General features: G+C 39.3%; 1 protein-coding gene and 1 long non-coding RNA gene across 4 annotated transcripts in view; one reads left to right on the top strand and one right to left on the bottom strand.

Moving 5' to 3' along the window:
• The first annotated feature begins 1,918 nt into the window (after nt 1-1,918).
• Nucleotides 1,919-6,577, top strand: LOC135407240 (uncharacterized). 2 transcript variants are annotated; one of them, XR_010426780.1, is made up of 2 exons: nt 1,919-2,912; nt 3,466-6,577. It is a non-coding gene; the product is annotated as an uncharacterized LOC135407240 (long non-coding RNA). The 2 variants fall into 2 exon arrangements; XR_010426779.1 differs by having other exon boundaries at nt 1,919-3,009.
• A 1,242-nt stretch (nt 6,578-7,819) lies between these two features.
• The window catches only part of PCSK1 (proprotein convertase subtilisin/kexin type 1), a 28,903-nt gene continuing 11,530 nt past the window's right edge, over nt 7,820-25,192 (bottom strand). For both annotated transcript variants that reach the window (XM_064642132.1, XM_064642133.1), the window contains exons 7-14: nt 22,405-22,577; nt 20,024-20,236; nt 18,865-18,965; nt 17,682-17,915; nt 16,190-16,347; nt 14,643-14,776; nt 12,656-12,817; nt 7,820-10,562 (exon numbers count right to left, since the gene is read on the bottom strand). In XM_064642132.1, coding sequence (XP_064498202.1) covers nt 10,200-10,562; nt 12,656-12,817; nt 14,643-14,776; nt 16,190-16,347; nt 17,682-17,915; nt 18,865-18,965; nt 20,024-20,236; nt 22,405-22,577 — 1,538 coding nt within the window. In that variant the 3' untranslated portion in view covers nt 7,820-10,199. The remainder of the gene's footprint in view (nt 10,563-12,655; nt 12,818-14,642; nt 14,777-16,189; nt 16,348-17,681; nt 17,916-18,864; nt 18,966-20,023; nt 20,237-22,404; nt 22,578-25,192) is intronic.

Genomic DNA, 25,192 nt, shown 5'->3' with positions numbered 1-25,192 from the left:
GAGTGATGATCACTGGACTGGCTGGATCTATATGCACAGAGAAATCTCTGACAAACACTCCTTTGTTGTCTTACACCCATACCCCACCTTCATCCTTCTTCTTTCTTCATTCTCCAGTCTGCTCAGAGGAAGAACTGTCCCACCCATCTACCATCCCCCATCTACCAGCTGTCTCATACAGCACAGCTTCATCTTGCTCAGGCTATGTTTATCAGGATAAAGCCAGAGTACTGTCAAGCAGAGAAAAGCATATGTGGATTCATATATTACCTGAATCTAAAAATGTCATAAATAACATTTTAATCTGGCTGAGGGGCTTCCAAGCAACCTATTTGTCAGCAGTAGTACTTAGGGTGTGCCAAGAATAACCCTGGATCGAAAGGCTTTTGAGCAGCAGTCACACAGATGGCACAGCAAGCCATTAAACATGAGATGTATCTGAACATGACTCAGCCTTCCCTCCTCCAGGGTAAACAAAAGGTGATCTTAGTCCTCCTATGTTACTTTTCCTGTGAGCTGAAGTGCTGATGTTCATCTAAAAAGAGATTTTCAAATATATTAATGGCAAAAGGCAATGTAGAAATAACATCAGCCCATTACAGGATGAAGATGGTCACCTCACAAACAGGGACAGAGACAAGGCAGAGGTGTTTCATTCATTTGGACAACACTTTCAGGCATATGGTGTGACTCTTGGGGTGTCCTGTGCAGGGCCAAGAATAAGTCTTGATAATCCCTCCCAACTCACTGTATTCTATGATTCTATGATCCTATGATCTTTCTCCTGGCCACTTGTGAGCTGGGAAAAAACTGAAAACCAGGAGATGTGCTGGAACAAGGGGGCTGTGGCACCCTACTCTCACGCTGTCTACAAACAAGTGTGAAGCATTGTCACTGCAGGAAAACTAATGCTACCCAAAGGAGGAGTTAGTGATGCTTACCTCTGTAAGGTTTACACTGATTTATATAGAAATACACCCATGTGTATATTATGTGTAATTCTAGAGGATAATGACCACGACCTTCAGTCTGGGTAGTTCTGTTTCACATGTCACAGCTCTTGGCTGATTTACAGCTTTCTAGTCCTGAGGATGTCTTTTTATTTAAGGTTGGTTATGATCTGGAGTCTGCTTTGGTACCAATGAGAGAACCAGTATATTCCCGCATGATACAAGACCTGCAAGGCTTACAAACATTGTGCAGATCCTAGTGATGGTAATGAGAATTAAATGCATGAGACACTGTGTTTTGTCATTAATTTCACTGCAATAAAAATGCACAGGGATACAAAACACAATGTGTCTACTTAAATGTAAAAGAGGTAAGATATACTTGGGTTGCTAGAATGTTTTGGTGAAAATGTATACCAGGAAAACAAGTGTTTTTCTGATATAATTTATGTTGAAGAACTAATGAGCTACATTGACAGCATCGCTGTTTCATTGACCATAAGTGCACGTGCACAAGCCATACCAGAAAACACTGCCGAGCAGCCATGAAATCTTAGCTGACTGTAGGTAGGGTGGAGATCAGCAGGGAGAAATTACATTTTATTTGGGCATTTTGGCAGGACATTTCAGGCTGTGAAGAGTGAAATACCACCCTGCTTCTGCCAACACTGCAAGAATTACTCAGTATTTCACAGGTTATTTCAGCTTTCCCAGGTTAGGCAAAAGGACATGCTTTTGCTAAGTTCTTGTACATCATGTGATCACTTCCACAGGGGTAGTCTTTAAAGGAAACATGCCTTCAACCATTCACTGAGAGTTGAGGGCAAAGAGGAAGCCTCCATGTAGCAAAAAGCTCATTCTTTTTATGTGTATAATTCCTACGAGGTTGTTAACTGGTTATTTCTGAGTGACAGCAGTCCTGATGAATGAAATGGAAGAGCCTGAGCAGATCAGCTCTAACGGACCTGTGTGTGGACTCTCCGCTGGGTTTCCCGGAAAGGAATTCAGTCATGAGGTCCCCCTTTGGCAGGAGGAGAGAGTGACCAAGTTTCCACTCGGTGTTCCGTGGCGAAAAGACCTTTATTTCGAAACTCCCGCGGTTTATATGGGCTCGAGGGGAGGGCAAGAAGAAGGGCTGTGATTGGGTCAAGGTATGGGGGAAGGGAGGGGCTTGAGAGCTCCACTGACCAATGGGAGATACAGGCGGACCGCGTTCCAGTAACAGAAACGGGGACTTGGGGAGAGGCGGGCGAGGCAGCCTATCCTGCTTGTGCGGGGGAGGAGTCCGCGGTCGGGGAGGGGAGACAAGGTGGCTCCGAGTGGGGGGACTGCGCGGGTCGGGGGAAGAATACACAGCTCAGGGAGAGAACCCATACAATGAAAAACGCAAGTACTCGTTGTTTTTCTGCTTCGCTCGATCCCGGAAGTCGCCGCTGCAACGCACCCGCGTCTAAAGCTGCTCTTTCCAAGCCTCATAGTCCTGGTGTTCGCCTACACAGCTCCACTAGTGCGACTCAGAAGAGGAGGCGATGATCGGGCCCTGCACGGAGGCAGGGTGATCTAGACATGAGGTGCAATGCTGCGTGCAGTGCAGTAAATCAAATCTCTTCCTCTTCCACTGTTACTCACACAGAAACTAACTGTATGACTCCACACACTGCAGATGCAAACAGAAGGCATTTGGAGGCTGGGCCTCAGCTTTGAGCTGACAGAAGGTGATGACACAGTTTAGTGCATAATTCCCTAATCACACTTGACAATCCACACAGGGATATTTTGTTACAGAGAGATACAATGTGGACTGGGTTTTGAAAAGAATCTGATGCCATTGAAAGGTCCTCAGATGCCACTGAAAGGTGAAGGAAGCTGGGCCACTCCTCTTTTTCCTTCAAAAGTTTCATCAAAGGCAGATTCTTCCATCAACGCACCTTCACAAGAATGTGTGCACCTATCATGCTTCTGGTAGGTTTGTGTAGGGTTTTTGAACAGTGCAACAAGCTGAGCTGACATAATTACCATTAGCTTTTCTGAGAAAAGTGAATTCTAAGCATCTCTAAAGGTAAGTGCATGTTTATGACTGTTACTAAAAATGGGTAACAGTTTAGGCTCCCAGTTAGTATAAAATTACAGGGGTGAAGTCAAGGAACTGAGATCATTAACGCAAACTGCAGAGCTGATGAACCTTGAATAGCTGGAAATGCAGGGCTTTGGATTTTGTAATTAGAATTCTGATAGGAAAGAGAGACATGAGAGATCAAGAAAGCAATTAGTTCTGTCACAAAGCAGACCATATCTGACTCATCATGAGCAGCAGAAAGATCTCTGAAATTTGTCCTTTGAAGCCAGGATACTGTAGCTGAGAACTGCTTGAATAAAGAGAATGGAAAAGCACAAAATGCACTCTTTCCTGCCTGGGTCTGTTTCTAGTCTGTCATTTTTTTCTTTTCTCTTCCTTTCCTCTACCCCAAGGAATAATACCCAACTCACATTACTTCTATTTATTTTCATTTCTCAGGTACATGAGGGCATTTGGAGTGAGCACGGAGGAGTTACTCAAAATTTATGACAAAACATGTGTCTTCAGACTGTTCTTCAATCCCGATGCATCTGTACAGCCCCATAATATGAAACTGAATTAATAATTATAATATACTAAGGTCTAACTTCTTAAAAATGGAGACCTATTCCCTGAACTTCAGTAGAAGAGTAAGGTTATGCGGGCTCGAAATGTCTGATCATCTGATGTGTAGTAAGAATATGTAAGGTCTCCAAATGCACGAGGCTTGCCTGGGGCTCTGCAAGTGTTGTTTCCCTGATAAAGAAGGTTTTGCACACACTCTCTGGAGGAAAGGTGATTCACCATACCAGGTTGAGACCCAGTACACTGCAGTGTAAGCAAGTCATGAAACTCAGTGGCACACTGTATGTAAATCCAGGCATGACTCATGCACTTAATATAGAATTGCAAGTAGATATTTGCAATAACTGAGCAGAACTTTGACATCATATCTCCCTTTTCTGTGCAGAAGTACCACGCAGGAGCAATCCTTTGGTTTTCAGCCAAGTGCTCAGTCAGGTACTTCATCCCATACATATGCTTAAAGCAGGACAGGAGAGTGATTTAAGCAAGCAAATAATTTTAAGCACAAGTTTAAGGTTTTACATCACCTGCAGTACATGCTTAGATGACTTGCTAAAGTGAAGAATGCCTTTTGTTTTCTGAGTTGGTTTTCCTCCAGCCTGGGGCATCACAGGTGGTCTTTGCAGAGAACAATCTTGGACAGAAATGGGAGAGCCCTGTAAATTTTCTGTAGCCACCACTAGACTAGAGAGCCCCATTGTCTGAATGCGTGGGGCTTCAGGAGTGCTCAGCACCAGTCTGGGAGCAAGAGAGGGGAAGAGATGAGGACAACATTCTCACTCCCTAACTTTAGACACGTAAATTCAGTGCCTGAATTAGGAGTGTGATTCCCAGCTGAGCAGTCATGTACACTGGGAGACAGACAGGCTCCTCCATAGTGTGACTCAGAATAACCTTTGAATCCTATAGGTGCTCTGAAGGACCACAGCTATTAATTTTAAAGGTAACATAAATAAATATTCAGAGTACTATAATTATCCTTCCTTGAAGAGTTCCAAATTTGCTGCTCAAAATCACAAAGGAATCTTTACTGTGGTGCTTTTACTAGAGACCCCAGATCCTGCATTTACCGAGCCCCATACACACTTTCCTGTTGTGTTACAAAGCCATCGTTACTTACCTATCTAGACTGTTCTAAGCTCCCTACAGAGTTATGGCTATCTTTTGCATAATAAGAGTAGTGTTATTTTTCCATTAGTGCAACTGCAGAAACACAGAATTCTTTAGGAAAATGTACCCCAGCCGTTAAAGGGATTAGCAAATCAACAAATCTCCCTTCCTCCTCTATCCCTCTCCAAAACAACCTGCAGTACCAATACTACTGTGATAAAAAATCCAAGCTGAAATTTAGCTTTAACCTCTGTTCTAGCAAATTCGTGCTGCAGCTTCTTCCTTCTTGCTGCCAGAAGGTGCTATGTTCTACCATCAAAGAGACTTTACATGGAGTCATGTAAACATGTATGTATATTTTTTTCTATGTAAAAGTGAAAGCAATGAATTACACTATCTTCACACAGTCTGATGCCTGAAACTACTGCTTAAGCAGTGTTTTTAATATCTAGAGGTATTTTCAGAAAAGTTTCATTCAAGTATGGTGCACCACTTTGAGGTAGGGTATAAGAAATACAGTGCAAAAGAGGAGAAACGCATAGCTACAGCTTCTTCCCAAATCCTCGGTTTTCAGTATGTAACTCACAAACTGTGAATTATCATGAAGGCAGCTGAGCTCCCTGTTGAACTGTGGAACTGAACTTCGCTTTGCCTTCCCAGGTATTTGTGATGCTCTGCATCCCACCACCAACATTATGAAATAGAGCAGTAATTTGCCAGGTCTGATGGAGCTGGCATATGGCTCTCCTCTTTGCCTAACATTTATAGATCTGTTTCACATGAGCACTTTGTGCATCAGCATATGCAAAGCTGCCTGCCCTCAGTTCTAAGCGAGTTTCCTTATCAGAATATATGGTACTGCATTATGCTGCATATTTATGGTTTGAAACATTGACTTGATAATGTGGCTGTAGTCAAACAAAATGCTACATGTAACAGCAGCCAATTCGTTTGTTTTAGGGAAAGAATATGACATCAGAAAGAAAGAGATATATGCTTAGCTACATTTGATTGGAGGTAGTCAAATGGCTGAAATGATATAACCATTAAGATATATTTTCCTGATAAACACCCACTTTCACATATTATCTATTTATTTTTGTCTGGTATCTTAATGGAACTTGGAACATGTTAGACCTATCTTTTTTTCCAGTAGGCATTACTGCTTTGCTGGAAGCAAAATTCCTGGTTCTTTCTGGTTACATTATCCTCACAAACTGCAATAAGAGAAGAGATATTTTTAATGAGTACTTGAGTAATTAAATAGAACAATATTTACAGAAATTATCTCTATTAGTGCCTAGTGGGGTTGGAGTTTGAACTTTTTCTGTCTGCAGTTAGAAATGTTAGCTAGCCAAGCAATTGATTCAGAGCAAAATACACATTTCTAGAGTTTTCTCTTGCTAAAATGCTGTTGTGAGTGGCATGTCTCCTTGGGGCACTGGAACTGGACTTCCTGAAAGGAAAGACTAGATCAAACTGAAAGGTTTTAGGCTCTGGAGGTACTCTGCATAAAAACAAAGGTGGTATTGCATAAAAAGAACTGGTTTTTTTCACTGTAATTTTTCAGCTATGACTATTTTCCGAGCTGAACTAACTCAGAAGCCAACTTTCCTTAGGTTTGCAGTGTTTGGAAAACTGCAGTGGCAGAGTCTCTCAGGGACAGCACAGCTCGCCCCGTTGCTCTGATGCTCACGGATTTAGGTGTCGCTGTCACCTCCACAGAGTGGTCTGTACCAAGTTACGGAAGAGCTCAAAAGCAATAACCAGATGTTTCCCCTTCCCATGATTGCACTCTTTTAATAAACAGACTATGTTCTTTCCTAATTTCTGACACTACGATAATGCAGTAATAAATACAATACTAGAGCCAGTATTTTATTTGTAAGTTCCCCTTTTCTCTCTTCAAATAGCTTTCTATTTACTGAAAACACTTATGGTTGTTTTCAGAGTGAAGTGTCTTTGGGAGAGGTTAAGAAAACTAAATTTACAAGTTTGGAGCTACAAGACAGGACTGACTAGAAACTCTGCTTGGGTAACTCAAAGCAGTTAAAGCTAGAAAGTTTCAATGCAGCATACTACTTCAAAACCCAGCCAAACTGAAAGAAAAAAACATTGTTTAGTGTGGAAGGTAATTTGCTCTAATGTAGATTTAGATTTCTTTTTTTTAATGCTACTTCAGAAATCCATTTTCTATGTACAATTACTAAAAGTATTTCTGTTATAGAAATGTATCTTACTGAAAGCACAGAAAGTGTTGTAATTATCTTTAGGGCATTTGACAAAGCAGATATTGTAATTGAGCAGTGGTTACTTGAGACTTGAGCAGCAAATAAATCTGGTTATGGTCTGTAAGTCCCCAAGAAGTTAAAGCTTTAGAAAGCAGAGTCATTCATATCTGTTTGCTCAAACATGGTGTCCTTCCAGGGTAACAGTGTGAGAAGGGGGTTCTGTGGGGGTGACTGCATCTTCCTGATCATATCTGGGCATCAGTGTAGGTTGGAGCAGCACAGGGAACACTCCAAATAGTGTGTATGGCTACACAGTGCCCACAGAGCCCATTCCTCATCATAGACCAGCAAACAGCTCCCCCAAAAAGCAGTTCCCCACAACCATTTCCAGTATACAAGGATGTGTAAGGTCTTGTTTCTCTACTGACTTGAAATGTGAGTAGTTGTGAAAGGGAACAACACATATTTCAACTGGTTCTGCTTTCATGCAAGGGAGTGGAAGACCTGTGTGTTTAATTTGACCTCCTGAGCCATTCTGCTGTACTATTTCATTATAGTGCTTCTGACACACATCTGTATGTGAAATAGGCAGAATGTGGTACTTTAGAGCCACCAAGTGTGAATTACAGACAGTGCTGGTGTCATTGACGTCCACAGCAAATCTTACTTGGCTGCAGGTATGAAAAGTAACCATGTGAGTGTTCCCAGTGAAGAAACCTCCTGAAAGTCTTAATCTTCTATACATTACACACTTTTTCCACCCAACCCCTGGTTATTTCCTCGAGCCATTGTCTTTCATTCTAAACTCTGCTTCCCAGTCCTTTTAAGTCAATAACTTGACTTCATCTTACTGTTTTCTTCACAAATTTTAAGACCACACACTGAGCTCTGCTAACACACTGTATTATGCTACTAGTAGACAAATTTTAACATCACATCACATACATGTTGCAGTTGCTGTTGTAACATGCCTTTTAAAAAATACCTTTATTGGATGAAATTGTCTCTTTCCCAAGAAAAAATCTGGTTCTTCAATATAATTTATTATGCCTTTTAAAATTCTGTCTGTTCAATAAAATCTTTACTATATTATAAATACCTGTAACGAAAATATAATTTAAAATTCTGAGAGAAAACTTTTTTTTACTTTCACATTTTTCACAAAACCCACAGAGGCACCAAGGAAAGACTAACAATAAAATTAATTTACTCCTGTACAAGCTGATCTGGGTTGGAAACATTCAACAGAGATTTTAAACTTGTCTTCTGGTGAAACTCTGGCTACAGCATAGGAACTGATCTTAAAACAAAGGAGCATCTTTTGTTTCCCACCCTTTTAACCCGAAAATGTCTTTCAGGACTGATGGACTGTTGCTAGTACTTTCCTCACTGTAACATACCCGAATGAGGATTGGCTAAATTAGTTGTTATCTGAGAGAACCAGCCTCTGAGCTCCATGGCACAGGACTAAAAGTGGTCCTTACCTCACCACATCGTTATATTCTGAAAATTAAACATTAGTGAAAATAAGTGCTCTCCCTCTGTAATAGCAGCAATTAGAAATTTTCTTGTTTTGCTTGTTCATTATTTATGCATTGCCAGAAAGCTTTTGCATAAAGGACAGCAAAAGAAACCTTTCTGATTTGGACCACTGCAGGGATTTACCTTTAAATTACAGAATTTATTCTGAAGTTTGAAAAATCTCCATCCAAACTGAATTATGAGCAAAATGTTAAAATCCTGTCTTGGAGACACATCATTTTAGGGAATAGACAGTGAAGAAGAATCAAATAATTCTAGGGAGTCTGTAGAACACACTTAAACAGTAGACGAGAGAGGAAGAAAAGTAAAAAGCAGTCAGCACTTTTTTGGATTTTCTTTAGCACTGCAATGAGATAACTATCCCCTGGAAATCTTCATTTCCTTGTTCTAGATCCCCTACAGTTTCTGAGCATCCAACATGGCTTTCTTTTCTTTTTTTTCAATTATGAAAAGAAAAATAATATGTCACTCTTGACTCTGTCTTTAAAGAAGTATCTGTGGAAAACTGCTTGTCTGGTAAAGTTAGGGAGTTAGTCACCCTAATTGTTTTCTGACAACCACCTGCCTTATCCTCTTCCACTTTCTCCTTCTTTCTATTCCTCTCCCACCCACTCCACATTCCATGCACACCCTTCACAGGGTATTTTTTTTAGTCTCACACCCCTCCCTGTCCATTTTGCCTTGACTTCCTAGATTTTTGGGAAGTGTTACAATCTGCTACAGATACTCTTTCTGATCCACTTTGGTCACAGTTCAAGGAAAGGACAAAGCAATCCCAGCTTTGCTGTTCTGAATACTGCAAGGTGTAGCCATGTCAGAAGGCAGTTACTTCAGAAACCTAACTGATGACCCACAGGTAGAAGGTTGGTCCCCAAAACTCATATAATTGACACAAATATATCAGTACTCCATCAGGTAATTCATAACAGGTGTAAAGAAAGCCAAGTGCTATCCATATAGGAGACTCTGTCCTCATTAACTACACACTGCCTAGAAATTCTAGGCTCATGATTCAGGCACTTCACTTAGGTATTTAAAAGTTAGGTGGAGAAAATGACATCCCATGGTCTGGGATGTCTCATTTGGGACTCTTTTATATTAGTGTATGTCTGTCTGTAGTCTAAATTGTGAATAACTTCATCAGTCTTCACTGATGCCCCAGTCCAACTCCAGCCTCCCAGATGTTCCTTTACAGGAGAACAGAAGGGCAAGGGAGCATTGTTGTTTGGAGGAGGAATAAAGCACCTGTGACAAAAGCAGTACTGTCTGCAAGTATTAAATAGGAATAAATGACAAATATAACAGAGACTCCAATATTCACAACAAATCCACAGATAAGAATATATCCCCATAGCTTTGGCAGTTTGGTTCAAAACTGCTTGGTAATTCAGGTTTTGAATCCTACTGCATGCTTAAGTGAAGAGGGTGGAAGAATAAGTAATGTGAAAACTGTTTAAAATAGAGCACTAGGGCTTTCAGGGGAATAATATTGCATTTCATGCCTGAGGGGGCAATTCTACTCTGATGGTAATGAAAAAAGATATTACTAAAAAGTGTCAGTTTCCCGCCTTATCCGCTTACACCTGTTTTTTCCCTTCCTTGATATTGGTACTAAATATGAAGCAATCAAAGCAGCAATCACAAGTAGAGCATACACAGACTTTGGAAAAAAAAACTACAGGTGGGGAAAATGAATATTTCCAACTCAGTGCCACACCCTACAGTTTAGTTTCCTTCATTTATGATATCAACCAAGGCTTGCAGCAGTCTATCATCTCTATGCTTGTAAGGTTTGGCATTGTAAAAAAGATCAACGTAGTCACTGTACAGACTTTCTTCTGAGCCTCTCAACTGGGAAGGCTTGTTCAATTTTTTGAGGGCTTGATAGAAGTGTTCATATGGAATATTTAACTTCTCACTTGCAGTCTTCTTTGGCAGTTGCTTCTGATTCATCTGTCTGCTAAAAGCACTTCGCAGTAAATGTAGCATAGCCTGTGATGGGATTTTATCTTCTGCTTTGTCACTGCTGCTACTGGTATCTTCTGTGATTTTGGGTTTTTCACTCAGGTTCTCCAGTGTGGTATGGTCCTAGAACACAGATTAGCATAAAAAAAGGTGAGGTGTCGATGGAAAATTGACCAGATTCAGGTTTGCTCTGGTTAGGGATCTCCATTTACATGTGAGCAGAAGCTATTTTTTCATTCAGTAATCACATGGCATCTAGAAAACAACCAGACCATTATCAACTAAAACAAATTACTGAAAGAATTGTATTGTATAAAGTATCAAGTCCCTCCACAAGATAGGTAGTTACAAATTCATATTCCTCATTGGCAAGATACAACATGTAATTTTATACCAAAATTTGTCCCAGTCTTTAGAGATATATCTGGGACACAACTCTTCAGCAGCCTAAATTAAGGAAATATACATGGAGTGCTGAGAGCAGCTCTGACTGTGCCACATATCCTTATGAAAAGGATTGAACCAGTGCTTCCATACAACCTTCTCTGTAGATGATCTCACTTGAGAAAAAGACAGTGAAGTACAGCTAAGGCATGGCCATGATACCTTGGAAACTTTGGAAGACCAATCTCAAATTCAGATGCACAAAGCAGCTGGTGAGAGGTATGATCTTTTTCAACAGGAGTATGTGCCTGTATAGCTTCCTAGTTTACCCTGAGATTGTCTTTCTAACTGAACACTCATTTTATCCTCATTTGTTCTCTACCATGTCCACCTATCTTCTCCTATGGTACTTTCTGGATCCACTTTGAGCAATTTTGAGCTGGCTGCCCACCATGTCGCCAAACGCTCAGTGAAAGCCTTTCCCCCGCTTCCCCTTTAGGCAAAGTTAAAAAAAACTATAGAAACTGAGAGAAACTGAAATCAACTCAATTATACCAAAAATATATATTTACATATATTTACAGTTATATATATTATTTGAATATATATATATTGTACACACAATAGGGAGCTCCCGAGGGGGAAAAAGGGAAAAGGGAGGGGGAAACAGGGATAAAAACTAAAAACAAATATCCTCCAAATATACCTATTAATAGAGAGCTAGCAGATAAGTACAAAAAAAAGCGGATTAAATACTTCCCTGAATGGGACAGCAGAACTGTGCGAGGCAGCAGCCAACTCCCCCACGCCTCCCGGAGAGACCGGAGATAACGGCAGGTCTGAGCAGCAGGCCCTGGCCCATACAAGCAAAGCCTGTCTGCAGAGAGACCTGTCGCCTTCAGCCACCAGAAGAGAGAAGAGCAAAGGCCTCTTATCTGTGCCTTTTATATGTTGTGTTACGGAAAGGGATGATATGGAATACTTCCTTAGATCTCTGACCCTGTTGCTAAGGAAGGCCTAAAAAATCCAAGAAACCAACCCACTACAACTTTTACTTTCTTGCAGTTTATTTTCTTGCCCATGGATGCCAGATCTGCTGACACTTATGTCATGTATTTAAAGACCATAATCATGTCTCCCTCAATCTTCTCTTTCATAACCTATCTGAGGAAGAGAGTTTAACCAACTTTATGGATATCCTAATTACCTAATGGGGAGACAATTTTATGTGATAGGACTAATAAAGAATTCGGAAGCTCTTGACAAAATTAAGCACTGTGAAAATGTACAATACTGCCATTCTGTGCATCCTGAAACCCATTGTCACTCTGCCTCTACGTTTACAGCACTCTGCCTAAAGGGTAAAGAGGGGGTGATCAAGAAGCAGGCAGCAACAGATCCACTGAACCAAACCACCTGAATAAGTGAGTCCCTGACTTTTGACTTTTGTTACAAACTTCCTTCCAAACTCCCTGGAAACAGGCAAAGCTGCTCTTGGATGCAACACTTGTTCTCAGTAGAATTACATAAATTTAGTGTGTCTGCCAAAGGCGTCTTCCTCCCTCCTTTTACCACTCAACTGCACTAGCTACAGATTTCCCTGCTTGAGTAGCAAAATCCTGTTACCATCCTAAACCCCTTATATTTTGGTATATGAAAACAGAGATTAATAAAAATATCAATTTTTAACATTGACAAAATTAAGATACACAATGCAAAAGTGGTCAAGGGTTAGATGAAATGAATAGAGAATGAATACGTCTTACTAGGAAAAAATAACCTTTTCTTATAAATTGAAAAATGCGTAAGGAAAAAAATTAATGTAATACTACCTCTACAAAGTCTGTCATCTTCTCCACTCCTCTTCTGTCATTTTGCACAGCATTGTAGGATGTATATAAACGTGGCTGCTTCATGTGTTCAGGCTGGGTAGCAGTGCCATGCAAAATCAGTTTCCAATTTACAATCCTTCCTTCATTTTGTATTCGTCTGGACTAAAAAACAAGCATGGCATTAGAATAGGTTCTCAGGACATAAGAAGATAAAACAAGACACTTGATTTTAAAGTAGACAGAAATTACTAAAGCAAACTCTAAGGCTTTCAATATCTAAATTTAGACAATGATTCATAGGCACAAAAACAAGGATATATTAGAGACTATATATCAGAAAGTGGGATTTAATACAATGGCTTAACCACTCCACATATTCACATTTTGATGTAACATACCACATATTCACATTTTGATGTAACATAATTATTAATTAATCATGTAAGCATCAATGGAATTTTGACGTATGCTAAAAATTGCTTAACTGGTATCTTGCATTATTAAAATTTGCTCACTAAGACATTCCTTGGCAATTTCCTTATTAAAGTTACCACTGGAAATGGTAATGTGAAATAACATTCTCCAGTGGTGTGCAACAGCAATCTGAAACACAGTGTGTGGAAGTGAGCAACAAAGATTATACACAAATTTTGGTAGCAGTACTTCAAAAGTAGAAAGTGGAAGGGACAAGTACACGGAACACTTAAACTTTATTTGACCAAAGCTTCTTTCAGAATTTTTGCTCATTCATTTCGTGACTGAAGATGGCTGCTGAAGCTCTTATTTTCTAAGAGAAGTCTAGACTAAAGTTTACCTACACAACTTACATGACAGTTAAAGCTACTCATAACTACAACTTCTGAATAACTCTGGATGGGAATCTGTGATGTCAGTAAGGTCATTAACATGAAAGCTTTTTCAGGAATCACAAAATCCTAAAAGTTGAGCAAGGAGTATACTATGTGTTGAGGACAAAAATCCTAGTTTATTATAAGTTTCAGGAAGCTCTCACTTGAAAAGAAAAATGAGAAATATTTACAAATAAAATGCTCTTCTTAACATTTTTCCCCCAAAAAATGCGTTCAAAGAATAGGATATCTGTAACCATGGGGTTATCTATAACCCTGCAGCATTAACACTACACTATTGATAATAATATTACTTCTACTGCCTTATCCATCTGCTCAGCAACTGGCAATAGCCTCCTGTTTACAATTTGAGGCCAATAGGGGCTGCAGGCTCAGAGTCTAACAGGAAGCATTCAGTTTCTGCTAAGATCCAACCTCTAATGACAAGCTTATGGACAGACAACCTCAGTGAGATGAATGTGTTTGATCACTCTCTCTTTGAAGGAAATGATTTTTCAGTTGCCTACCAAGCAGCTTTATTCTGGTGTCTTGCCGTTGTAATCCATATCCCCAGGTGGTTTTAATAAACTGATTTATTTCATATCTGTAGACTTCTTGGCTTTAACCCTTAAACATTGTTCAGCAGTAGTTACTCTCAGAAAGAAATCAGGGGAAGGTATGCATCAGAATAGCTCACTGAGATCATCAGAAATTGAATAATTCAAAAGGTTTTGAGTTAATGAAAACTGTGCTTGTGGATCAAGAGAAGACTAGATCCATGCCGTGTTCTTTTCTGCAGAAAAAAATTTGTAGTTAACTACATGTTAATTTGATTGTGTATTTCACTCCATGAATCACAGAAAACTATATTAAGTGATTTCTTCCAGTGACGTATATCTGAGAAAAACAGACATGAAATTGTTTTTGACAGGTACGTGTCAATGTCAATTGCATTTGAGTAAAGAACAAGAAAATGTGACTCTATTTTTTTACTTTAATCCTTACAGATATTTTAAAGAAACTCTCATTAAGATCAGTTAATGAGAAGGCTCATAATTCAACACGCTTTGCAGCAGTTAGTGATGATTTTATTTGTGTTAGCTTCCGAACATAGCTAATTAACACACAGACACACTTACCATATCAGTAATTCTTAAAACCCAGGTTCCTTTTGGGTTTTCTCCCCATGTATGAACAGACATGAAGTCCCAGTTCTTGAAGCCATTGGGAGATTTATCTCTCTCTCTCTCAGCCAGTAAGACAGTGCTGGTCCCTGTGTGAGTGCAAGATCAACAGTAGGGTTGTTTATACATGTCTGCTTTTACTTTGTTGTTCAACTTGCACTCTACCTAGTGCATAGGTAACCTGGAAAATGCACTATTTAACAGTGGTTCCCTTAACAGTGGTTCCTTTAATTATTTTCACTGCAGTATTTAAGAGCACGCAAACTACTAGGTCACACTAAAAAGCCACATCTTGATCAGCGTTCTATCTCTAACACAAAAAAAGCAGTGAATGCACATAAAGAAGAAGAAGTCAGACACAATTGGTGTTTTCCACTGATGAACAGTTCAATAAACTTTTGAAATGGAAGTTTTGAAGGCAAACCAGCTCCTGTAGGATTGTGAAACCACAGCCTTATCCTGATTCCCTCACTGTATTATTTTTTATTGACTGGATGTAAATTGTTACAGCCTGAAATGTTCCTCCAACAGGGTGAAATAGTTATTATTACAATAATGCTGCAGTTCACAAAGTATCTCTGCAGAAAAAAAGAGATTATACTGCATGGTAGGAAATTTGTTGGGCTTAGTTTGCTTTAAGGAGAAAGCAAGGGAGCTCTATTTACATAATAAGGAGCAGAGAAGCCCCAAGGAGCTTTGACATAATTTATAAATATATTTAAACATAACACCATAAATACAGAAAATAAATTTGCTAGTAATGTTTTGCAGGAAAGTGGAAAACCAGCAAGAAACAAGGGAAAAACAGCTTAGCCATGAAAGCAAAATGATGCTAAAGTGGAGGCAGCAGTATTTGCTTATTGCTACCTAGAAACAGAAAAATTAGATCAGTCTGATGTTTAAATTCATATCTGAAATCTTGTCTTTTTTTTTCCTAATAATATCAGTTAATCTAACAGACCTTACTGTCTACAAAGTTGTTTATACTAATTCTTTTTTTTTTTTTCTCCTTATGGTGTTATTTCAGGGTATTGTCAGGACAGCTTGCCATAGTCTAGCTCATTTAGCATATTTGTACTAAGGTGCCTAACAGAGGCACTGTGTTTCTAAATACACAAATGTGGAGATGCAGTTACATGAAATCTAAGGAGTTATATTTTCTCAGTTTTCCATTAGTCTACTAAATCACAGGAAGTCTGATAAGCATTATTGAACCATAATTTGTTGTCTGCCAGGAACCCTCAGTTTTCACAGGTCCTGTTGCCAGAATGAAAACGTACCATGCCTTTATTTTCTAAAGTAGGATTTTCAAATGGGTGAAGGCTGAAGAGTGGTTTCTGTGGTTCCCAGAATGCTTTATCCTCACACTCCCCTCACTGGATTTGTCCAGTGATATATATAGCTCTTTTTAAAACCACCGAAGAACATAGAGGTGTTTTTTTAATCGAATAAATGCTACACATTAGAGCAACACAAACAAGGTGTGTCTTTGCCTCCTGTACCTGATGGAGATACCAGTGTGACATGAAGATCACCTCTACGGGAATACTCGATCGTTGCCTCAAGCTGCACATGCTCCAGAGATACAATGGAGTTCTCCTGGCCCTCACAGGCTTTTGTGGGAATTTCAATGATGACTTCTTCGTTTGCTCTTAATAATCTGGCAAAAGTTACAGCAGTTCTTTGATTATTCAGAGGAACCTTTGGTTCTGGATCGTGATGTGAGGTGTAAATGACAGATTTAAAATTTCAGAATGTTGAGGAAGAAAGAAGTAAAGACAAATTCTACATTTGATATTCTTTTGAATGCTTCTGTGAAAACCATGGGAAGTTTTGGAAGCACAGATAGTATTGAAGTGGATTGCAAAAAAAATCAGTCTTTGCAGGCAGCTACATTGCACAGCTGTATCAGACTTAGACTTTGTTGCCTTATTCAAATTTCCAGAAGAACTGTTATCATAGAGCTAAAATATGACAGCAGCAACCTGTCCTGGTCCTTTCCAATCAATGCCCCCTCAAGGAAAAAAAAAAGCTAACATCTTCTGTTCATGCTCTGCACAGACAGCTTCTCTGCACAATTCCCATTACTTCCAAAGAGAACGGATATCTAAGCCTCCACATAAATAATTCTGAACTCAGAATCATGGGATTTTTGTTTATAATGTAACACACAGGACTGCCATAAAAATACATAAGCAGCAAGTATTACATACATCAGTACTGTGTCAACATCCTGTGGAAAAGAGAGACCTCATAAAAGCAAATTGATAATAAAATAAATAATAAGGCTACCAAGCAGTGACTCTCCAAAACACTGCAATATGTTTCTGCAGACAGACTTTTGGTGCATTGACACGGTATAATTTCAGCCTTTGAAACAGATAATTTTTTCTAGACAACAAATACATAAATGAACAAGTGGAGACAAAACCAGCCCATATATCCCTATTGATTAACCAACTCAGTGACTAATTATAATTTATGTGCATGTTCAGCTCAGTTTAGGCTCACTATGCTGTGAGCACATGTGAATGTGGTTGGTAAGACTTTTCAGTGAGACTTTGGGACACTTGTTTTTCATAAGAAAAATGCTACATATATGAGTGAAGCTGAATCTATCACCTTGATTTCAACATATCCCATGCCTGTCAAAGGAGAAGAATTGCTAAGACCCATTACAGATATTTTTTTTTTAAATCCCTAGGACACTTCACTATCTTTTTGTCTATCTTCTGATAGTGTCTAAACATTCACACTTTAGCTGACTGGGTTCTGCCTTAAAGAATCCTTCACTCTAGTAATTTCCATCAGTCTTACACTAAAAAAACAAGAAGCAAATGCTCCTTGCCTACCCTCTGAGGAATACAGTAAGGCAAAACTAAGTGAACCAAAAGAAATCCCTTAGCCTGGTTGAGGGCAATCTATGAAGAATATGATCCTTCAGGCTTTACTAAGATAGACATAAGCTTGGTAACTGCTAATGCAAATTCTTACCTTGGTTCAAAGCTCTGGTCTCTGACAATACACTCTCTCTTTTCTGGTACACCTTTCCATCTTTTGGGATCAGCTAAATCTACCAATGCGTTGGCATTCAGTAGTCCAAACCCAAATCGACTGTTGACCATCAGTCCCGCTCCATTCTTTTTCCATCCTGGGTTTCCAGACAGTGGATCATATTCCGAGGTCCACACTACCAAGTGTTGCATATCCCTCCACGTTAGGTCTGGGCTGTTGAGAAAATGATCCTGGTTAGTTGTTTTAGGGCACTTTTCTCTCAATTATTAGTCTGCCATAGAATATGGTTTGAAGGTATATGGCATCCCATTATTTTCAAATACACAGCATGTCACACGCTTATCCTCACAATACTTCTCCAGGTAGACAAGAAAAACAGGTGTCTAGCAAGATTATAGTCCAATCCTTCAAAATCATCCTGGCATTTAAGGTTAGCTACCAATACTAGTATTCCCCACCAGTCTTTATAGAACCTGGACTTTGAAATTTCACTGGGTATTTGATTCTGTGATTAACTCCACCCTTTAAAACATCTGAGCGTCTTGGCTTATGTCACCAAAGGGGTATGCAATAGAAAATGGAACTGAATCTACACCATCCAAGTACTAAGCCTGTGAATTTCTACCTGAAGTATTTTCTGTGGAAAAGCCACTGTCCTATCCCTTCTTACCTTCCCCACGTTCTACATTCCACCTGCCCTACAGGATCCAAACCTGGCTGCTCCCTGCCTGCAGGGACAAACAAGCTTGGGTACCTTCCATTTTATGCCTCATCATTGGCAGAAAATCTTCTGCAAATTGAATGAAGACCTAATTTAAAATCTTGCAACCTATTGTCTTCAAATTATGTTCTCCTGACCCATGTGCAGCTTCATTTTAAGTGCATTTGACCCGAAATCAGTAAACACTGTTGCCAATACACAAAATGGCCTAATATTCCTCAGTCATTCAATTCCTCAGGCTTCAATTCCATTGATTCTGCTTTTCTAGGAAGGTGTTGAGGCAAGTAGCTGCTTGTTTTTGTCATCAGGCTGAGCAAGTCTGACTGATAAAAGTGGAGCTATAGCATGAGGTGGTGCCACTTCAAACAGACAATATTTCAGGGAAGATGGTGGGGTGGCTGAGGGACAGGGGTTTCAAAAGGTAGTGGTGTGTCATCTTACTTTGCTTCCAGTGCTAGAGCAAAAATCCCTGCAGCCAGAGGTGCAGATGCAGAGGTCCCAGTGTGAGTTTCTGTACATTCATTGTGAAGATCAACACTTGTCTGATAGAAAAAAAAACAAACAAAACAAACCAAAAAGTTCCCAGATTATGTGAATAAACAATTGCAAGTACAGTCATATCCACACTCACAAACATAACTATGTATCCTTTACTTGGTGCGTATTAATATACACCTTACCAGAAGAAAAAGTGATGGATGATTAAATCTGTTCATATTTCAATCCACTCCTTTTACTTCAACTATAATTTTTGTATCAAAACGCTTTGTGTTGGAACAAAATACTCCCACACTGAATATCTTATTTTATTGTAAGATTTCACAATAAGTGTTTCAGGCTTACTGGTGAATCATAAAAACAGATCATTGTGTTGGGCCTAGAACATTTAAAATTACTGCTTGCTAGAAAATTACTCATAGGGTTAGTACTGGTGTTCTGCTCCCTCTTCAGCAGAAGAACTATAATTTGCAATGAAATATGTGCTTTATTTGGAAATTAAATACCAAATTCATCATCCTATGTATCTACATCTCAACTATAAAGAGAAGCCACTTAAGAAAGACTAATCTCCTGGCTAACTTAGAATGACATTATTTTATCACAGCAATTTTCTTCAGCACAAGAAAGGCACACAGACTGAAACGTTTCCTTGCCAAATACCTTTTATAGGTTTGGAAGTAATTATTGCTGCTGTTGCTCTTACACAAGGTGTATCAGAGACCCCTACATCACAGGTTCTTTTTCCTTTTACTCTAAATCTCTTTTCATTTGCCCCTTCTGAAGAATGGTACCATATCAAACCATGCAGAGGCCTCTCTCATACACAAACAGCATTCACAAATAGCAGACAAATTCAGCATGTTGACTTAACTGCATTGACACAACAATTTTCTCTAACCATTGCTTTACAGTAGAAGATGTTTCAGGGATATGATCACACTTTGGATTACAAATCCCTCAAAGTTTCAAGGCAAAAGCACTAAGCACGTCACACATTACACAAAGAAGGCACTTGAAACCAAGCATTTAAGAGGTTTCATTTGTTATTTGCATATGCAATACATTTCTGTTTGTTCTGAAACTGGTAAAAACAACCTACAATTCTTTGGTCAGTATAATCCCCACTGCTGTATGCTGTGGCCAGAGTTGAAGAGCACTTCTCTGCATACCAGGGAGAAAGCCCTTGCTGAGAAGCACTGCTAATGGAGATTGTGTAGATACTATCAGTGTAACCATCACAGTCACAGTTGTCACCCTGGCGACCTCCATTCCCTGAAGCCCACACGAAAATGGAGCCTTTCCCATTTCGGCCCTAGGGAAAACAGAAATTACTAGTTAGCAAAGAGATTTCAGACCCTGAGTGGTTATCCCAAAAAACCTAATACACCAAACATTCTCAGATAGAAAGGACAAATTTCCATAAGCACTGTAGAAGACAGAGACAGAAAAAATCAGCTGTTTGACACATCCTACTTATCACCCTGCAGCACATCTCTTAGTTCGACTGGCCAAGGTTTAGTGTTCCAGGTGTAGCAACTTTCCTTAGAAGAGGTTTTTAGGTAAAAAGAGCCTGTGTTCAACGGGTAAATCTTCCCTCATGCTGATGTTTTGATCCTGACCATTTCTAGGAAAAATGCCCATTTATTTTTAAGACATAGCAAGTTCATCAGAGGTTACTTCATTTGCCTTTCCTGTAATCACAGAGGTACGGGTTAGCAGCACAAATGATGTCCACATTGAAACCGTCCCTTCCCTCACAGATCTGTCATTCAGCATCACCAGTCTCCAGACACAACCACACTCATTCCCTGCTCTGGTGTCCACAGCGCAATGAGAGAGCAGCAGCCAACACTTGATGCTGGCAGCTGACAGCATGTAAACCACCACAGCTATTACCCTAAGCATAAATCATCCTATCCAATCTTAAACTGTGCTAGGCCTCCAGAGGAAAAAAATCTGTTTCATGTGACAAGCAAAAGTTCGTATGTTGTTCATTATTAATATATGTTCATTATTACTATATGTACATTCACTAGAAAAAATAGTTGAAATACAGATTTTTATCATCCAACTCAGGTGAGATTTTAAGGTATTCATGCAAGTGCTAGGAAATTCGCAGCACTTAAAACATTAAAAGCATGATGCTTTTAAAGACATTGTAACTGCTGTCTTGGGATGGACAAGCCGTGTAAACTACTGAAAATGATATAGTATCTTTGAGAATAAAGGCTGCACTTTGGAAAAGCACTGGTGTATCTAAACACCTGGTCTGACTTCACTTAGAGTGATACTAACACCTGTTAGATGCTTAAGGCTAAGTCTGTGCTCAGGTGCTTTACCAGCACAGCAATGAAGGATCCAGGGACTAGAGTTGTTGCCAGTCCCTACTTGACTAACTTTAAGCAGAATGGAGACAAGCCAGAGCCTTGCAAAAGCAAGTCTGACAAACAAATGAGTAAGTTTGCTCTCCATGGGAAATAGAACAAACTGTAAAAAAGGATACATTCTTCACCAAAGAACCTGCTTCTCCAGAGTAAGACCACTGAACAATTGTTGCCAATTATCACCTAATTATCACCTCTCTCTTCTCTTGCTGCCTACTTATAGGCTTAGATCTTTGTTACTAGACCACCCTTCCTGGTTTCCATTCTTCTCTCAGAGTATCTTTGTCAGCTGTCAGACTCTTCATTCTTCTCTCCTTCTCCCCTTCTGTTTGCTAATGTTAACTGCTCTTTATCCAAAATTCTCTCTTTGCCTCTGTCCTTCAAGCTTTCCTCCATTTCTCTCTTCTCCCACCTCTGATTTAGTCTTCCTCTCTATATTAGTACCTTTAGGTATCTTTTCACCTCACTGGCAAGAGCAAGAGTAGTTTATTAATAAATACCTGGCAGCTCTCAGTTTGCACCCTATTTATCATCCAACCAGATCTAAAGAGTGTAACATCAAAAAAAAAAAAGTGTAAAAACATTGCTTCCAATACTCTTCATCATGTATTTTTACTATATTCATTTTAACTGGATCATGATACAAACCAATTTATAAATTAATGCAATTAACACAATACAAGCTCGTCCACAGGGTGCTAAAGTGCATCACTATTTCACATAACAGAATATTCACAAAGCAGAATCTTTTTATTAAATTTTATAGGCTTTCAGTGTAGAAATCCAATTAGTGTTCAGTGCAAAACAAGTAGTAGAAAAGGGTGGGGGTAGGGTGAGACAAAGGCAGCAAAAGTAAGGATGGAAAAAGAAAGCTTATCTGTGGAGATTTGCAGTCTAAAATCACCTTAGAAAGCCCTAAAAGTTCTGGTCTGGCTGGAAATGTCTCTGACCTGTACTATTAAAATATATCTTGCCCATTTCAAATATATATGAGCAAAGACAGAACAAACTATTTTCATTTCTTTCCTGCTATCAACCATTTTAAAATTCTGTTCTCTGCCACATTTTACTTTATCTTTCTCTTTAAGTATCATACCTGGTTTATCCCATACTCAAAAGCCTTCTGTGCCAGTCTCCCAGGTCCCTCCACAGTTTTGCCATCATCGTTGGGGCCCCAGCTTGCACTATAAATATCCACATGTTCTGGGTTGAAACCAATGGAACTGGCTTCAATAGCATCAGTGACTATTCCATCCAGCATTCGGATACCTTTAACAGAAAAAAAAAAAAAAAGAAGTAGCTTGGATTTACTTTCTGTTCCCTCCTCCTTGTCTTTGTTAACTGTTTTTAAAGATTCCAGCAAAATTAATCCATAACTATTGCGGCCACAGCCTACTGCTGTTCATGTAAGTAATACTGAGCAGACAGTCCCTATCAGTGTGAAACAGCTTTATTTGCAGAGCTCAGTGTTCTCTACAAATATAAAAAAAAAAATTAAAATCTTTTTTGCCTCTTATTTATTTCTTTCTCTCCTTCTAGAGAGACCCAAAAAAGTCTTGCTTACTGTTCCTGCTTTTTCTTATTGCATTCTCTTTCCACTCTGTTACATCTATAACAAAGACTTCTCAAACTGAAATGCCACTGAAATTAAATAGGTTTTACCAACGTAGGTTTTACCAGCATTACTTTTATCTTTAAGAGTTCTAGGAGTTTTAGTTCAAAGATGTAGTTTTGAGTGTTCTGACTAAAACACTTTGCCCTCAAAGTCATTAAGGTTCTGCTGCCTTTGTGATGTTGCTATTTCAGTAGCTCTTCAATCTCAAAGTCATTAAGGTTCTGCTGTCTTTGTGATGTTGCTATTTCAGTAGCTCTTCAATCTCCACCACAGAAAAAAATCTCACTGTTGTTTTTCTGCCATGGTTTTTTCTACTATGAGCAATCCAGAGATATCTAGCCATTAACAATTTATTAGGAACTGCATGATCTAATCTTCTTCAGAGCAAGCCTGATCTCAGTGGTACTTAAAATTCAGTTGCAGACAGCAGTTCATCTGCAACGGATACATCAATCCACACAAAACCACAGCTCTGCAGCAGGACTGTAACCCTTGTCCAGTGCTGGAAGAAGGTACAAAAAGAAGAAGTTTGGCAAAATTTCCACTGTGGCACGGCTCTCACAGCAACAGCAGCAGTCTAAGAGCAACAGCAGTCAGGATTCAGCCCGTGTTTACAAGCAATAAAAATATCTGGGTTCTCTTGAACCTGGCATTTAGTGCTACAGCAGCTGCACCATCACTGGCAGTTGGTGAATTATGAGTACTCATTTTCTGCTATTTTCCACAAAATGGGGATCTTGCCAAAGCACAGCAGGGAAAATGTGGTCATTTGATCAAAACAAACAAACAAACAAAAAAACGGCAGCAAAAAAATCCTACATCACCCTTGCAGTTCAGTCTCTTGTTCTTTTTTTTTTTATGCTATCAAGCAGGAAAAAAAAAGATTGCAAGCATAATTCTTTTTTCAAACGGCTAGCCTCTCAATATTTGTAATACCCTTGAGATAAAGTTGAGCTTTATTATTTCATATTCACTAGTGGCAAAAATCAGAAAAAGGAGTTAATCCGCTCAACTGCTCTGCTATCACTCACAAAGCTGGGAAAAGCATCGAGGTATATCCTATGCCTCAGGTACAGGCTTAAGCTCATAATGCTTTGATTACTCTTTTTTTCAGCTGGCTCAGAATTGTGAGATCCTCTCATACCAGCGTGCTGTGAGCAAAGATCTGCCTGTGTGAAAGCGCCTTCAAGCTCCAGGTGTGAGCTTGCAACATCTAATGAGATACCAGGAATGCGAAGAGTAGCGCATAGATACTTCACACAGAAAAAGACAAAGCCCACTCCGCAGATAAATAATGTAAAAAAGAAAAAAACCCACAAGAACACTGACCACACACTGACAAAAACAGTTCAAGGGAAAAAATCGCTGCCTTGTCTTTGTGATCATCAGAAATCCTGATTGTTCGAGTCAACTCAGGGATTTGATGACTGCAGTGATACTCCCCTAAGCAGATTCCAATTATGTCCTCTTGCATAAACTCTCTTCTATTCTTGCTCCTATCATCAGTCTCACAAAATCAAAAGCAGACAAAGCCCAAGGTAATTTCAGACACATACATGTATGTGCCTGGCTGAAGGCTATTTTTAGCAACACGTCACTGTGCAGGAACTCTCAGCCCAGTCCTTTGTAAAATGGAGCCACTTAATCACTTAATTTCCATGGCAGCACCATGGAAATATCATAGCCCAACACTATTAGGTATGCATAAAAATACATACATCCTGCTTTACTCCAAAGGTGATCGATGCACACACGTTTCTTAGCTCTGCACAGAACAAGAGGTGAATGTTAAAGGACACTGAAAGGTGTAACTTTTGAAAAATGGCATTAAGAAGTATTTTTTTTTCACTCAGTGCACTAAAAAGCCTATGAGACTCAGAGCCATAAAGTACTGAAGGCACTAATCAAGGTTTCAGAATAGGGCCAGGCCTTGATGTGACTACTGAGAACACTCAGGATTATTAAAGTCATTATTTTCATGGAAAAAAAATTTTTGAATGGAATATTTTGGTTTACCCCTCAAGGCAAAGTTAAACCAACCTCTGATGCTGAAGGTTGGAGAACAAGGTGTTCCAGATGTCAGGATTTCTTTCCCTAAAGCAGCTGATGCTGATTATCAGAGGGAAGGCACTGGCTGTGCATCGCTGGATTTATTCAGTATGGCAACTGCTACAAGCAAACAGCCACTTAAAGAAGTCATCCTGTACTAATATCAAATAGAAGTGTGCAATGTGTCATTTCATGGATTTAAAAAGAAAAGAAGAAAAAC

This window comes from Pseudopipra pipra, chromosome Z, assembly GCF_036250125.1.
Source record: "Pseudopipra pipra isolate bDixPip1 chromosome Z, bDixPip1.hap1, whole genome shotgun sequence".
NCBI classification, from domain to species: domain Eukaryota; kingdom Metazoa; phylum Chordata; class Aves; order Passeriformes; family Pipridae; genus Pseudopipra; species Pseudopipra pipra.
The sequence above is the reverse complement of the archived record's forward strand: the minus strand, read 5'-3'. Positions and strand labels throughout refer to the sequence as shown.